Here is a 17,296-nt window from a genome sequence, read left to right on the forward strand (position 1 = left end):
CAACCCTAGGAGAATGGCTTTGATACCAAGCATTCTAGCCTGTTTTTCTGTTCTATTTTTTTTTTAACTTTTTCAACAGCATAATGTATGGCTTTCTGTATCCTGTTTTGTTGGATTAAACATAGGTATTTCCCCATGTTCTTTCAAAATTTCCATAAGCCTAATACTTAGCTGGTCGCAGAGACACTTAATTAAAGTGTGGAAGTGACATGATTACACATGTGAGGGTTTTAGAAAAATGAGTCAGATAAAAGGGAAAACAGATGGCGCCGGGCAGGGAGCAGTTTCGGTCGCCCAGGTGCGAGGCGGGGCGGCGCAGGCGAGGCGCGGAGGAGAGCCTGCCAGCCCCGCGCAGTTCGGTGTCAGGGTGTCGGGCAGGAGTCGTGCTCAGCTCCAGCTCGAGCGCTGCCAGATGGGATCCCGTTTGCTGAACTCCCCACGACTAGGAGGAGAGACCTATGGAGGGCAGAAGAGTAAGTGAGATTTTGACATAATGAGTTTGAGGGGCTTCTCGGAAGTCCAGGTGACAATGTCTACTACAAAACTGGAATTTTCTGGAGACATAATTTGCTGGTTAAAGTTGAAGGCTTTGGAATTAAAAGACCCAAGTTCAAATCCCAGCTTCCTTTCTTCTGAGTTAGGTGGCCTTGGACACGTTTTTTAATGTAAATTCCTCCGAGCCTTGGTTTCCTAACATGTTAATGAAATAACTGAGATATGATGGGCAGGGAGATGAGTAATGGATTTGAGAATGAGGGAAGGGACTACAGGTGCTAATTGGGTTAGTTTTAGACTACTAAGTTTGTAGCACCTGCAAGACATCCATCTGAAGACATCTACTAAGCATGCTTTTCCTTGGCAGTCAGAGCATTCTAGTTAGCATTTATTAAGCATTTGGCGCTCAGGAGAGAGACTGAGATTATAAGAGCTTGTACATCCTGGTGAGATCGGCGTTGCCAAAGCAGAATTGTAGGAGCAAGAAGCGCGTCACCACCCAGAGCCCTGGAGGGTGGAGCACGGCAGGCGAGGACCTGAGTAAATCGTCAGGGGTGAAGAAAAGGCAGCGAGCCCCGGGGCAGGCTGGGGAGGCAGCTGGAGCCTTTAAGGAAGAAGGACGTCAGCGTTTGGGAGGTGCAAGTGGGCGTTCGCCTGGAGACCTCCGCCAAGTGGGCCCAGAGCTAACGGCCAGTGGCTTGCGCAAGCTTGCACGGCGCTTTAGTGTGTGCAGGGCACTGCGGTGCGCACAGAGAGGAAGTGTGCAGCCAAGAAGGAGGTTAAAAAAAGAAGCGGCCTTCCTCAAGCTGCGATAAAAAGCCTAGGCAAGCGCAGCGGGAGGCCCTGGAGGGAGCCCAGGGGGAGCCCTGGGGCGCTGGCTGGGGCGGGGTTCAGCGTGCTGGTGGGGGGCCCCTTGGAGGCTGGCGGGGCCGCCTGTGGGTGAGATGGGGATGCACTGGCGCCCTGCGTGCCCACTCCCCGCTCCAGCCTGACTGAGTGGCTGAATTCCAGAGGAGCGGAACACCTGGCCTGGACTCACCTGTGTCGCCCAGGCCAGTGGGGCGGGGGGTGGGCAGGGGCATCGGGGTCCACACGAGCCTGGAGAATCGGGGACGGCACTTGAGGCCGGGATGCACAGACAGGTCCGCTGCAGGGTGGGCGACAGGGAAGCGGGACCTTGGAGGGAGCAGGGGCCGCGGGCAGCGCGTGGTGGCCGGGTGTAGGCTCGGGGGCCAACCTGGCTTTGTCTGGCGCCCACGGACCCCGGGCCGGCCCTGGGCCTTGATGCGGCACCGTAAGCCTTGCTGTGCCTCAGTTTCCTCACATGTAACATGAGGCTAATAATACTTGCCTCATAGTGCTGTTACGGGGAATAAATCGTTTAGTATTGGTAAAATACTTCAAAGAGACTGGACACACCAAAAGCCCCCTGTTTGCTAAATAAAGAGCTGTTTCCTCAGTCGTAAAGTGGCCTGAGGTGCGCCCCGGCAGGGCCCGGATTCAGCACACCCTGCCTGTGCCCGGCCAGCATCCGAACACACAGGCGGGTCCTTCTTCACCTACATGCGTGTGTTTTGTTTGTTTCTCTTGCTTGAGGACCAGCTGCTCCTTCCACGAGGCACGAGGTTTTAACTCCAGGGAATTATCATAAGGAATGTTGAAAAATGACGGAATTACTTTGATGCTCTACCTAGACTTGGGATAGGTTGTTTCAGTTGACCACACACGTTTATATGTTAAATTCCTCTCGACGCCTGTTGTTTAGTTTCTGCAAAATCCAAAAGACATCTTAGCCTAACGTACACTGATGAGGGTGTAAGGCCAGAGTTGTTCTCCCATGCTGCCCCTTCCTGTCTGAGCTTGTGCAAGACTGAATTTTCCTTCTCAGAGTAAGCGCTGTTTTCGCTGCTCACTGCCGTCCCACAAAGGACTTAATTTAAACCTTCAGACGAAAAGCTCTCATTTGCCTGTTCTGCTTCCTCCTTTCAAGTTCTCAATTTTATACATAATGTGGAGAACATAAAATTGGAAAAACACGGTACCAAGTGTGTCAAGTAGCCCTGGATCTTCTTCCCGAAGCTTCTTGGGGAATTATGCTCAACAGCAGACTGTCCGTGCCTGGGCTGGATTCGGAAGCCCTGGGAAGGGCAGCGTCCTCAGGCTGGAGTGCGGCCCTTCTAATTTTTTTCAGCGTGAACCTGGTGACGACTCTTCCCTGAGACCGCGTGACCTCTCTCTGGCTTATTACGTGGTCTCGTTTGCACGTGAAGCCTGCGTTTTAGTCCCCTACTTTCCTGCTCTCTTGCTCTCCAAATCAGAGGGATTTCTCTTAGTGCAAAAGGCAGTAGGCAGAGCAAGCTTGGCTTTCACAGACGGGCTCTGGATCTCAGCTCAGTGACTCGCAGCCTTGGGCGCGTACTCCCTTCACCCAGGACCACGGCCCCACCCACTGAGGGCGCAGTCCTGGCTGCTTCACTCGAGCAGCCCAAGAGCACAGCAGCTGCTCTTTTGAAGCGCACACAATAGTGGCCAGCACGTAATGAAACGGGAACTAGGGTGGTTGCCCTTGTCCCTGCTGCTGACAGCCTCCCTTGATTTCCCAATTCCCTGGCACAGGGAGACAGAATCTGGAGAACTCTGTTGTATGAAGGAGAACGGCACAAGTTACAGATCTTAAGGTGCTCTTTGATCACGTTTAATTACCACAACATTTAAGGCTTCATGTCTTAAGTGTTGATGCACCCCTGAATTGTGGTATAAAATCAAGCTTCCGTTTCCTTAATCGACGGGTCTCGTTAGGGATGACGACTTCAAGGAGGGCAGATGGGCATAGCTGTCTAAAGCCAAATCCTCCTCGGCCCTGGAGGAATATAAGTAACTGCCATGGGATTTGGGTACAAACCCCAGGAAAATAAAATATTCATTCTGGTGCTATGAAAACCTAAAGCTTTACGTAGTTAATTATTCTGCTTTTAAGTATAATCTATAATAAATACATAGAGTTGCAAGAACTTTTAGTAGTTTGAGTAAATGCTTTTAGAAAAAACTTCCTCTTTAAAATGGCCACGTATGAGAACTTGTATTGCAGAGTTACAAAACATCATAAATATCTGACTTGCTTTAAAATAATTGAAGATTCTGCTCTTAAAGCATCTTTCAGGAAACGACCTGTTCTCTAGCATTTATGAACCTCCTGCCCAGACGGCCGCTCCTCTCGTGGTTTCACGGCGTGTGGCCGGCTGCAGTGGCACTTCCCTCTGTCCAGTCAGGGGGCCGCGTGGGCTGTGCGGGCGCTGGGCCCTGGCGCCGGCCGGTGGAGGAGTCTCACCAGGAGGTCTGACGAGAGCGGGGGCCAGGCAGAGCCCACTGAGCCCGGGCTGCGGGAGGCGCGGCGGCGAGCCGAGGGGTGCAGAGGGGCGCAGAGCCACGTCTTCTGCTGAGAGGGGGACGGTCCTGCTGGCCCGAGGCTCAGCTCCATTAAGCCCTCTAACGCGCTTCTGCGTCAGACGGGGCTGTAAGCACCAGCTTTCAACAGGGCGCTGGTATCCAGTATTCGCAAGTCGAAAAAAATCCATCCCTTTATTTTAAAGAGAGGAATCCACAGGGAGGGGCTTTTTAAAATAGCACATTGATAATTATTTTGAAACATCAAATCTGTTTATTAGAATTCAATACCAAAAATGGAATTTTGTGTGTCAATCCATATTGTCTGGCCATTACAGTTTTCCAAAGGCTCTTAGTAAAGTGCTAGGCACACAACAGAGGTTCTGTAGTTTTGAAGCAGCAAATAGTAAGGAATGTTTTCTATTCTTAAAAAAAATCATGCTACAGCCCCAAATGCATTCTGCAATTTAAAAACTACTTTGTACCTTATTTAAACTTGAGTCTGAGTAGTCGAACCCCATGTATGGAGACAGATCATATACTTCTCCTTAAATTAAGTAACTCATAGACAAGGTTCAAGAATATACTAGTTTTTTATAGGTGGAAGTCATACTATCACATCAAAATGACTGAGTTTTGTGCACTTGGTAATTATAGCTAAATTATTGAAAAACCTGCTTGAAATAGAATTTATGTTGGAAAAATAACTAATATATGCATGTATAGTAGGTATCACATTCCAATTTTAGGTAGGTTTTTAAATAGATGGTTGATACTTGTTTTTTACTGCAAAGAAGGGTAGTATGGGAGCCACACACTTACTGACTGGGTACTTAAGATCAGGTGCATTCCTCTAGGGTTTGAATCCGATTTGGTTTTGTTGTGTATGTGTTGCTTTGTGCACAGTTCCTGTTTAGAATGATGGAAACATTTTGGTAATGGTGGTGGTAGTACAACATTGTGGACGCAATTAAAACACTGACATATATTTTTATATATCTGAATGTGATTAAAAGGGGAAATATATATAGAATAACAATAAAAAAAATTTTAAAAATCCATGGAGCTGCACTACCCAAACAGTGAACCTTAAGTTAAACCATGGACTATAGTTAACAGTATAATTATAAAAAATGTGCTGTCATCAGTTGTAACAAATGTTCTATACCAATGCAAGGTATTAATAATAGGGTGGTATATGGAAATCCTGTATTTTTTGCATGATTCTTCTATAAATTCACACCTCTTACAAAGAAAAATAAATGTAAAAGAATAGGGATCTATTTTGAGTTGAAAGGATTCTATTAGTCAATTTGTAGGAAATGCTTGTAATAGTATCTGGCACATAATAATCAATGAGTAAGTATTAGCTGTTCTTATTACGGTGATACTGTTACTGTTGTTGATCCAAAGCGAGGCTCCACGAGTCTGGGTTTCTTGTCTCCACCACAAAATCCAAGTAACTTTTCTACAAACCTGTGAGGTGAGCGGCTGAGCCGTGGGCCAGCCAGCTGGCTTCTGCTTCTCTCTGCAGGCTCTGCAGGGTGCAGGAGACCGTCTGTGTGGAAGGAGGAGGCTTTTGCTAATAAGTTCTGGCAGCATCCTTGGATTTGGCAACTGTGGCTCGGGTGTCCACACTGGCTGTGTCCAGCTGAGTGTGCTTAGCCATCAGCAGGAGGGTGTTTCTCCTGCGTGCCCTTTTTAACATCCGGGGGCCAGGGAACTCCTGTTAGAACAGCGTCTCGCACTCATAAGAGATGTGTTATTTCATCATGGCACAAGCTTTGCTGGATTTTCCTTAAATATGTTCATCAGAACATGTGAAAGACTGTCAGGTTAGAAAGATACAGCACACTGTTAGAATAAAACTAAGGACTTGAAAGGAACAAACTACTGACACTGTTGTTAGAACATAGAAGTATCTCAAATAAATGCCTTTCATGGAGTGGAAGAAGCCAGACTCAAGGGCACAAGCTGTGTGATTCCATTTACATGATGTTCTGGAAAAACCAAAACTGTAGGGTGAAACCAGACCCAGTTAGTAAGCGCTTGCATGGGAGTGGGTGGGATTGACTCCAAAGAGGAAAGTGTGGGGGCCTGACAGAAATGCTCTGTCTTGGTGGGGCTCACATCTCCTGGAGCTGCACTTCAGGGAGGGAGGGTTGCACTGCTACGAGTTATGCCTCAGGACACCTGCCCTGGGACGAAACCCCAGGCTGGCAGTGTTGACCAGCCCATAGTTCCCTGAGAACTGAAGAGTAGAGCATTGCTATTGTTTTCCTGTGAAATGTTAATAGCTTTCTTCTGCATTTAATGTCTGTTTGTGTCCATTTTTTAGAGGTTGAAAGCCATAGTTTTATTTCACTAAGTATTTGCCTTTCCCCTCATTCTCCTCCGTAATAATCTGAAGTCTAAAGATTGTTTCAACGTTTTCCATTTCATGGACGCGCTGCACACGTTTCCCAGTACTGAAGGCTCTGTACCGTCAGGTGCTCTGCCTGCAAGCAGCACAGGAGCCGATGGCTGGACTGAACCCAGCATGGCCCCCTTGCGCCGCCCCCGCCACCTCTGTGGCCTCGGCCAGGCTCCCGCTGCCCCAGACCCAAAGGTCGGCTCACACAAGGATGCAGGGTGTGGGCAGGGCCCCTCGGGCCGGCTGGCTCCCGGGGACCAGGGCCTTTCCTGCGCCTATCGCTGCTCTGCACACACTCGGGGCGCGCTGACCCTAGGTGGCTACCTGGGGGGAGCAGGCTGCCCTCTGGGTCTGTGATGAACTGGGAGTGCCAGGGAGGCAGCCGGCCAGCTGGCACCCACCGGAACCTCGACTCGTGTGGCATCTGATGCCCACAGAGTTGCTTCCACAGCGCATTAGACAGCGTTGCCTGGCTTGACCTGCAGGCCACACGTGCCTTACTCCAAGGCTGCTCTTTTCCAGGTTAGGATGCACAGATGCATTAAAGCATGCAGGCGACCCCACGTGCATTCAGCAGTGACTCAGTCATACAGCTTAGCACCATTTTATACATGCTTTAAAATGAAGCCTTTACACAAATTAGATACTGGTTTAAAATATACTTTTGGCTTACTTTGCTACTAGAATTTTTTTTTTCAACTATACTCATTATTATCATATTTTACTAGAGTAGAAGAGCATCTCAACATCACTGGTAGAAATTTCTTAAAAGCAATTTAGCTGGGGAAGTGAATGTGGCTCAAGCAACTGGGCTCCCGCCTACCACATAGGAGGTCCAGGGTTTGATGTCCAGGGTCTCCTGGTGATGGCAAGCTGGTCCACATGGTGAGCTGGCCCACACGGAGTGCCGGTCCACACAAGATTAGCACCCCACACAGGAGCGCGGCCCCGCACAGGAGTGCCAGCCGACGCGGAGAGCTGGCACAGCAAGATGACGCAACAAGAGACACAGAGGAGAGGCAATAAGAAGACGGAGCAGAGCAGGGAACTGAGGTGGTACAAGAGAGTAATCGCCTCTCTCCCACCCCAGAAGGTCCCAGGATTGGTTCTTGGAGCCACCTAGTGAGAACACAAGCAGACACAGAAGAATGCACAGCAAATGGACAAGAGAGCAGACAACGGAGGTGTAGAAATAAAAATAAATCTTAAAAAAAACACAATTTAGATGTAAAAGCTAAACTGCTGCCTGGACAGCTGAGGGGGCTCTGTAGAGACGTGGAATCCAGCAGCCGTCGAGAGGCAGGGCTCCAAGCCCAACGTGACGGCCGGGCGTTCTCTACTGGATGGGATTTAAATTTTCTGTAATAAAATGGTTTTTTTAAAAAATGTGCATAGAGCTGATAATTAGATGTGATGTCTCAGAGAGTTAAGAAATCAAGCCCGAAGAGCAGCCTGGAGGACAGGGTGGAGACAAGGCGAGCACTGGACAGTGGCCTTGCCTGCTGTGTCGAGGCGCCTTGCGGTTAAGGAAGTAGCTGTCCTCTCGTTTTGTTCATTTCATTCCCTGTTGGCCGTTCTTTGGTGGCTGGAAGGAGCTGGTACCTGAGAAGCTTGAAAGAACTGCTTTAATAAACTCTTTGAAACGATGTTTACTGATTGAGAAATGTTGTCCAAACTTCTTTCCTAATCTGGGAACATCTGTTCTATCTTTAGGAGACTAATGAGGAAAAACTTCACAAAATAGTCAACGAGCTTTTGCTTACAGAAAGAGCTTATGTCAGCCGGCTTGACCTCCTAGATCAGGTAATTTTTCTATTTCAAGAATTATTTTACTTTTTTTCACATTGTACATCATTTTAACTTAGTAATTTAACTGTTTTAGAAACTACAGGAAGGGCCTGGCGATTTGGGGCTAGGGAAAACTACTCCCTCAAGGGTGTTTCTAGGACTGAGTTGCCAGTGAATTCACAGGAATAAAGGTTTTGTCACCCACAGAGGCGGAGGATGTCCTCTAGTCACAAAGTGCCCTGGAGTTTGTCCTCCGGCCTCAAGCACCCGTCTGCCCTGGAGCCTTTTCTCTAATCTGGGGAACTTGTTACCACGGTCATGTAAACGGGAGACCCGATGCCCGAATGCCCTGCGCATCTGCTGGTCGTGTTTGCTCCCGGCACAAAGTGAGGGATTTCCAGCAACGTGGTCCAGGGACCAGAAGGAGCGGAGGGCTCGCTTGCTCAACCTAGCGTGACACTGTTAATAAAGTGCGCAGTCAGCATCTGCAGAAACGTAGCTCTACCATCATCGTGGTGGAGCTGAGTGTCATTTCCCAAGTACCTTTGGAGAGAAAGTTTTAAAATGCTCCATTAAGGAAGCTGATCGAAAACCAACGCCTTTAGTCCAGTGTCCGTGAGAAGGTGCTGGAGCAGGATGCCAGGCAAGCTGTAAAGCAGACGCCTCTTGGAAGGGAAAGCTGCTGTACTTGAGTATCATAGGAATTTTCTCGCTTCTGCCCCTGGAAAACTGGAGTTTCCCAGGCTGGGCCATCCTGGGCCACCTCCTCGCGTGGCCCGCTGGTTCCTGCAGTGAACCCCAAGCCGCAGGCCTGAGGCCTGTGCCCTTCAAGATAGTGACTGGGGAGCGGATGCGGCTCAAGCGACTGGGCTCCCGTCTACCGTACGGGTCCAGGGTTCAATGCCCAGGGCCTCCTGGTGAAGGCAGGCTGGCCCACGTGGTGAGCTGGCCCCCACGGAGTGCTGCCTCATGCAGGAGTGCTGGCCCATGCGGAGAGCTGGCACAGCAAGATGACGCAACAAAAAGAGACACAGAGGAAAGACAACAAGAGATGCAGCAGATCAGGAAGCTGAGGTGGTTCAAGAGACTGAGCACCTCTCTCCCACTCCAGAAGTTCCCAGGATCTGTTTCCAGAGCCACCTAGTGAGAATACACCTATAGAATGGACACAGAGAGCAGTCAGTGGAGGGAGAGGGGAGAAATTTTAAAAAAAACGAAACTAGAAGATAATGCGTGACTAGGCTGCTCACTTTTCAGAGTGCCGCCTCAGTCAGTTCATGTTCAGTTTGCACCTTGGGAACGATTTTTCTTCTTGTGGGAATTATAGATCTTCCACTCTCAGGTATTCCCATAATAGGGATGTGTTTTTTCCTCCTGAGTTTTTTTGGTGGTGTGTTTTTTAAACCATACTAGCTTGTTGGCTACTGTTGCTGACCTTTTAGAATTTGAGTCTTAATTACTGTAATAGTCTATTGGAGTCTCTAAGGACATAATTTTGTGTTCTTCTGCCTCCCAAGAAAATGCAGTGGAGGTGAATTTAGAAACTTAACAACCATCTGGACACTTTGAAGGAACAGACCTCCCTCTGCCTACTTTTCACAGAATGGCAAACAAGAGGCACAGTAGCCCTAGTGGAGGGAAGCGAAGGGGGCGGAAGTGTTCATTGTCTTTCCAGTGCCTGTTACGTGCGCAGGAGAGGCCTCTCCCCTTAGATCAGTGTCCTCAGGACTCTTACTTACTAAAACGCAAGGGCGCGTCTGACACCTGAACATCTGTTCTATGGTCAGGACTAAATCGTGATGATCGCCCTCCCCAAGGAATTCACAGTCCGAGTGGGAAAAATGAGGTTAATGCCAATGAGCTACAATAAGACAACACTAGTAAGTGCCACAGGAGTCGTTCGGAGAGCCAAGGAGGCAGCACTCCACTGCCGCACGCCTGTGTCCACGCTCAGCCGGCTGCCCGCCCGAAACTCCCCGGCCCTGGGGCAGGAACCACCTGCGTCTGGCCTGCAGTGGCTGAGCCGAGCGTCACCAGGGTCCCCTCGCTCCTCCTGTTCTTTCTTCTGTGTGCCGATAGCGCTTGATCTCTGGAACCATGAACTTTTCCATTTATTCAGCAAAGAGGTCCAGGGAGCTTAGGACAGGGGTAGGCAGTAGGTCTACAGATTTGTAGTAACGTTTGCTTTATTCTCTTATTCAGGTTTTTTATTCCAAACTATTGGAAGAAGCAAACCGAGGCTCCTTCCCAGCAGAGATGGTGAATAAAATCTTCTCTAATATTTCATCAATCAATGTCTTCCATAGTAAATTCCTGTTGCCAGAGCTGGAGAAACGAATGCAAGAATGGTAAGAGGGGCAGGGCAAGTGGCAGCCCATGAGCCTGAGGCTGCCATTTGAGACGCTGTGTTTGTCCCCTTTTAAAGAGAAGCAGAAAAGCCACGCGGGGCTGAGGCCAGGCATGTGGCTGAACGTGTGTGCTAAAGCCTGCTGATAGCTGTTGTCCTGTGCCTTCACCTTCAGCTAGTAAGAGTTCCATTTCTCCTCTCCAGACTATCTTTTGGCTAGTGGAGATATCAGGGGTATTTTGGAGCTTGAAGAATCCCATCGTATCTCTCTACTATGTCATTCCTAAACTCCCTTTAAAAAGGTGTTTCTGGAAGCAACCCAAGTATCTGTCACCAAGAAATGGAAACAAAATGTGGTGTGACGCACAATGGAATATTATTCCGCTGTGAAAGGAATGAAGCTCTGATACCCACAGCAACGTGAGGAGCCTTAAGACCTCATGTTGAGTGGAGTAAACTAGAGCTAAAGGACAGATACTGAATCATCTCACTAATATGAAATAATTAGAATAAGCAAACTCATTTAGAGTCAGAATCTAGAATACAGTTGCCAGAGGCTGGGGTCAGGGCAAGGAATAGGGAGTGAAAAATAAGTGTTTTCTTTCTCTACCAACCTTCAGTAAAGTGGTTCTGATAAGAGCACAAGGTACGTGTAGAAAGTGATTACTCCTCTCATTTTATAAGAAGTCTCGATGACCCACCCATTTCTATTTTACACAGGGAAACTACCCCTAGAATTGGTGACATCCTTCAGAAATTGGCGCCTTTTCTTAAGATGTATGGAGAGTATGTGAAGGGCTTTGATAATGCAATGGAATTGGTTAAAAACATGACAGAGCGCATCCCCCAGTTCAAAGCCATCGTTGAAGAAATCCAGGTAGTAGGACTGTTTCATTCATTTTTTTTGTACAAATCATAGGATTGAAATTTAAATCTAGAGCTACAATTTAGATCTAAAGAGCTGAGAAATCTAGCCAGATCTCATTTTACTTGGAGAGATGCCAAATGATCTCTGCAAAGTTCGAGAGTTCTTGCATAATAAACACTCAATAAGCCCATGCCATGCACTCAGCAGAGTTCCCGTTTGTTCTTGAGAACAGCTGTTTCAGTTTCCTCGTTGCTAAAAATAAGTAGCATGCAGTGGGTTGGCTTAAACAACAGGAATTCATTAGCTCTCGGTTTGGGCTGGAAGTTCAAAATCAAGGCGTCATCAAGTGATGTTTCTCCCCCAAGGCTGTGGCGCTCTGGGCTGGCTGCTGGCGATCCTTGGCCCGTGGCTTTTTTGCCCCGTGGCAGTGCCGTGGCGCCCGGTACCCCTTCTCTGTTCCGTTGGTGCTCAGCCTTCCCTCTGGGGCCTTCAGGGGTAGGACCAGCCCCTCCTGATTCGGCTCCTGCCTGCGGTGAGGTCACCACCACTCTGGACTGTCGACGAGCTGCTCTCCTGGCGTCCACAGCTCCAAGCTCCACGCCAGCAAAGGCCACCCTTCCCAGGCCCACATCACTGCGCAAAGCTGGGTGCCCTTGGCCCTGTGCTGCCCTTGCTTTCATTCAGAGGCTGAAATTTTGGAAGTAATATAATAAAGAAGGATTCCTACAAACTCTGTGATTTAGGGAACATTATCATTCTGTTTATTGTCACTTTTCATCTTGATCTTTTCCCTGTTTGACCAAAGCTGGATACTATGTTTTAATAATACTGTGGTAATTTCCATTGATCAAAATAGTTGTTAATAATTTGTTCTTTTGATACAATTTAAATCAGGGGTTCTTGACAGACCCCTTTGCCAGTCAGGTGAAAACTATGGACCCCTTCCTAGAATGTAGTAGCATATAGTTTTATGACACCCAACATCGACATGTCTTTAAATTTTAGGATTATTCAAAATTATATTTTACAACTTTCCCATAATTTCAGTACTTGATAATGTAACATGGTTCATCATCTGTTCAAAGTCATTTTCAGTAAACATTTAGAAATTCGAGTTTTCCATGGTGTCATAAAACCATCTCTGCCATCCTTACCAGCCTTTTTTTTTTTTTTAATATTACATTCAAAAAATATGAGGTCCCATTCAACCCCACTCCCCCACCCCCCACTCCCCCACAGCAACACTCTCTCCCATCATCATGACACATCCATTGCACCTGGTAATCCTTACCAGCCTTTTTGCAGACAGTTATCTACTGCACTCAGAACATGCTACATCAAAATAAAAATCCTGCTAGTCCACACTATCCTGTGCATTATTTAATGAATACATCACACCCACACCAACATGTCCCTACAAGAATAATGGTTTTTTTAATTTTCAGTTCAAGCTCACGGATCCCCTGAAATCTTTCCGTGGATCCCTGGTTAAGAACCCGTGGCTTCAATAGTGAAAAGGAATTCTTGAGCTCTCATTAGAGTCTTTCCCCTAATCTTTGCATATTTTCCCCCAAGTGAGTCTCCAGATGGATTGATTTAGTTTTGTTTCTGGTCCCTAAATTTCCATTCCTTTTGCACTTACACTCTTAGAGTAATTTTCAAGAACCAGTTGGATCAGCGTGGCACTATCATACCATCTACTGGTTTACATTTTCCTGTGAAATGAAGCTTATATTTTAATTAAATAGATATGATTAATTCAACAGTTGTGTTCCAGCCAATAATTTCCCTGGAGACTGATCATTTTAATTTCCTTAGCCTTTAGTCTTTTATATTTTGAAAAATAAAATTATTTTTAAAATTGGTGTTCCTTAATTAAAAAGGGAAAAACTGAGGGCATATATAAAGTTTTTTATTTTATCTTTTATCATTATGCCTTCCTTAGCCCTTTATAATCTGAGGTTCTTAGTACTTTTGTGAAGATTAAAGAAACCAGGTAAGGGAAGCAGATGTGGCTCAAGCGATTGGGCTCCATCTACCATATGGAAGGTCCAGGATTCTAATTCTGGGGCCTCCTGGTGAAGGCAAGCTCGCCCACGTGGAATGCTGGCCCACGTGGAATGCTGGCCCATGTGGAGTGCTGGCCCACGTGGAGTGCTGGCCCGTGTGGAGTGCCGGCCCGTGTGGAGTGCCGGCCCACGTGGAGTGCTGGCCCACGTGGAGTGCCGGCCCGTGTGGAGTGCCGGCCCGTGTGGAGTGCCCGCCCACGTGGAGTGCCGGCCCGTGTGGAGTGCCGGCCCGTGTGGAGTGCTGGCCCACGTGGAGTGCTGGCCCGTGTGGACAGCCAATGTAGCAAGATGACGCAACAAAAAAGAGACACAGGAGAGCGAGTAAGAGACGCAGCAGACCAGGGAGCTGAGGTAGCGCAAGAGATTGAGCGCCTCTTTCCCACTCCAGAGGATCCCAGGATTGGTTCCTGGAGCCGCCAAAAGAGAAGACAAGCAGAAGAACACACAGGGAATGGACACAGAGAACAGATGGGGGTGGGGGTGGGGGGGAGGAATAAATACATAAGTCTTAAAAAAAAAAAAGAAGCCAGGTAAATCTTTACTATTGCGTCACCTGACTTATTTTGTGCCTTGCATGTAGTAGATAAGTATTCTGAAATGTGACTGAATTTACCGGATGGCACCCTATTCTTTAGGTCCTCTGAGCTTCACGGCTCGACTTGACCTTTGATTTGTCACTTTGCTCGCGTTCTTTGGGCATTCATTTGCCTGTTCATAACATATCCAGGGGGCTTAGCCTTGTGTTGTGCAGTAGTCGTTCACTAAACGATGCAATAGTGGTAGGCAGTGTTTTAGCAGATATTGAAGTGCTCTCTCTCTAATGTTGGTCTCCCCTATTAGGAAATTCATAGGGCTTGGAAGAGATGGTGGACTGGGAGTGAAATCACCTGGTTCTGAACATCTAGTCTGCTACTTGGAGCCATTTGATTGAGTAGGAGACTCCCTTAGCTTCTCTGAGCCAGTTTCTTCATATAAAAATCTGGGGCTTGGTAATAGTTTCCTGGATATACAGCATAGATCTGTTGGGGGAAGTTTATTAAAGGAAGCTAGCATTCCCTCAGCTCCCACCCGGCCTCGGCCCGGATTCTTCTTTTCCAGGTGTACGAGAGTGACTTCCACCCCTAAAGCCGCACCGAAGTGGGCGGAGTGAAGGCTCAGCGCTGCTGCCCGCCTCCGCCCGGCCCCGCCTCCGCCCGGCCCCGCCTCCACCCGGCCCCGCCTCGGCCCGGCCCTGCCTCCGCCCAGCCCCGCCTCCGCCCAGCCCTGCCTGACCAAGCCCCGCCTCTGCCCAGCCCCGCCTCCACCCAGCCCCGCCTCCGCCCTGCCCTGCCTGACCAAGCCCCGCCTCCACCCAGCCCCGCCTCCGCCCGGCCCTGCCTCCGCCCAGCCTGCCTGACCAAACCCCGCCTCCGCCCAGCCCTGCCTGACCAAGCCCCGCCTCTGCCCGGCCCTGCCTGACCAAGCCTCGCCTCTGCCTGGCCCCGCCTCCACCCGGCCCCGCCTCCACCCGGCCCCGCCTCTGCCCAGCCCTGCCTGACCAAACCCCGCCTCCGCCCGGCCCCGCCTCTGGCCGGCCCCGCCTCTGCCCAGCCCCGCCTCTGCCCGGCCCCGCCTCTGCCCGGCCCCGCCTGCTCCCGGCCCCGCGTCCACCCAGCCCCGCCTCCGCCCGGCCCCGCCTGACCAAGCCCCGCCTCTGCCCAGCCCCGCCTCCGCCCAGCCCCGCCTCCGCCCAGCCCCGCCTCCGCCCGGCCCCGCCTCCGCCCAGCCCCGCCTCCGCCCGGCCCCGCCTCTGCCCGGCCCCGCCTCTGCCCGGCCCCGCCTGACCAAGCCTGGCCCCTGCACTCCTACCCACGGCCTATTCCCACTCTCTCCCCTTCCAGGGGTACCTTATTGTCAGCTCGACCTGTGTTCCTGCGGACGTGGTCTGCTCCCCACTTCCTGCATAGCTTCCCATGGCCTTGGCTGCACCCCACTTCCCTCACAGCTTCCCATGGCCTTGGCTGCACCCCACTTCCCTCACAGCTTCCCATGGCCTTGGCTGCACCCCACTTCCCTCACAGCTTCCCATGCCCTTGGCTGCTCCCCACTTCCCTCACAGCTTCCCATGGCCTTGGCTGTACCCCACTTCCCTCACAGCTTCCCGTGGCCTTGGCTGCACTCCATTTCCCTCACAGCTTCCCATGGACTTGGCCTGCACCCCACTTCCCTCACAGCTTCCCGTGGCCTTGGCTGTACCCCACTTCCCTCACGGCTGTCCATGGCCTTGGCTGCACCCCACTTCCCTCACAGCTTCCCATGGCCTTGGCTGCACCCCACTTCCCTCACGGCTGCCCATGGACTTGGCTGCACCCCACTTCCCTCACAGCTTCCCGTGGCCTTGGCTGCACTCCATTTCCCTCACAGCTTCCCATGGACTTGGCCTGCACCCCACTTCCCTCACAGCTTCCCGTGGCCTTGGCTGTACCCCACTTCCCTCACGGCTGCCCATGGCCTTGGCTGCACCCCACTTCCCTCACAGCTTCCCATGGCCTTGGCTGCACCCCACTTCCCTCACGGCTGCCCATGGACTTGGCTGCACCCCACTTCCCTCACAGCTTCCCGTGGCCTTGGCTGCACTCCATTTCCCTCACAGCTTCCCATGGACTTGGCCTGCACCCCACTTCCCTCACAGCTTCCCATGGCCTTGGCTGTACCCCACTTCCCTCACGGCTGCCCATGGCCTTGGCTGCACCCCACTTCCCTCATGGCTGCCAGTGGGCTTGGCTGCTCCCCACCTCCCTCCCCTCACGGCTTGCTGTCCTCAGCAGTCACATTCAAAGTGCCTTCGCGGGGAAACCTCAGCGGCTTTACGCCTTGAGTGCAAACACCATGTCTCCACATAACTCTTACTGCCTTGGTCATGGTATGAGCTCAATAAATATTTTAGTGGAATTTCCCCTTTGCTTAGTATGAGCAAGAGCACATTTTATTTTTCAAGTAATCTTTTCCTTCTCTTAACTTTAATAGCTTATCGAAAGCAAGTACCATAGACTCAATTTTGTCCTAAGGAAAGGAGATCTATTTACAGAGTTTGGTTTCTAATGAAAAAGAATGATCTGACCAAATAAAAATAAACACTTTCTGGCAGATAATTAGCAGCTCAGCTCTTGCCATTCTTCTATGTGGAGGCTTATTGACGTTCAAAGGAAATGGCATTTACGGTAGCCTTGTTACCACATAGTTTCTGCTCAGTCCACAGTCATTTAATACAGTTGTGCTTAGTGGACCTCATTAAATAGATGCTTCTTTTTGCAATGCTCTGGAGTGTGATTTAATAATGTAACCTTCACACACCTCCACAGTGACTAACTGAAGCGGTTATCAACAATCTGGGAATTTCTTACTTAAAATTCCACTCAGTTTTCCTTCTTGTTCGTACGTTAGGTTAGTGGTCTTCAAACTTCAGTGTCGTAAGAATCCAGGGGGGTGTTAAACGCGTATTTCCCAGACCCGGTCCCCAAAGACTGATTTCATAGATTGGGGTGGGGTTCAGAAATCTGTGGTTTTAACAGTGCCCAGATACATCTAATGCGTACAAGTCCTGCTCTTGATCACAGTTCTGTGTTGTGTGAGTTTTGGACTGCCTAACCTCATTTTTGCACGTTTCTTTAAAAACCTTCCTCGTTACAGAAGCAGAAGGTCTGTGGGAGTTTGACTTTGCAGCATCACATGCTGGAGCCCGTCCAGCGGATCCCCCGGTACGAGATGCTCCTCAAGGACTACCTGAAGAAGCTGCCCCCCGACTCCCCGGAGTGGGACGACGCGAAAAGTAAAGGCTGTTGTTCTCTTTCCATTTTGGGGTGGTCGAGGGCCAGGCGGCCGGTGGTCCCCCCGCAAGCTGACCCGCGGCTCCTGCAGTCAGGCGCTGCCTCCAGAAAACAGCCCTCCAGGAG

General features: G+C 49.8%; 1 protein-coding gene across 9 annotated transcripts in view; it reads left to right on the plus strand.

Moving 5' to 3' along the window:
* The window catches only part of FGD4 (FYVE, RhoGEF and PH domain containing 4), a 216,161-nt gene that overhangs the window by 169,860 nt on the left and 29,005 nt on the right, over window positions 1-17,296 (plus strand). For all 9 annotated transcript variants that reach the window (XR_009182133.2, XR_009182134.2, XR_009182135.1 and 6 more), the window contains exons 5-8: window positions 8,006-8,095; window positions 10,283-10,428; window positions 11,148-11,304; window positions 17,034-17,172. Coding sequence is in view for 5 of the 9 variants with exons in the window: in XM_058283027.2 (XP_058139010.1) it covers window positions 8,006-8,095; window positions 10,283-10,428; window positions 11,148-11,304; window positions 17,034-17,172 (532 nt within the window). In the remaining 4 variants the exon portion in view is untranslated. The remainder of the gene's footprint in view (window positions 1-8,005; window positions 8,096-10,282; window positions 10,429-11,147; window positions 11,305-17,033; window positions 17,173-17,296) is intronic.

The sequence above is a fragment of the Dasypus novemcinctus genome, chromosome 20 (genome assembly GCF_030445035.2).
Source record: "Dasypus novemcinctus isolate mDasNov1 chromosome 20, mDasNov1.1.hap2, whole genome shotgun sequence".
Classification (NCBI taxonomy): domain Eukaryota; kingdom Metazoa; phylum Chordata; class Mammalia; order Cingulata; family Dasypodidae; genus Dasypus; species Dasypus novemcinctus.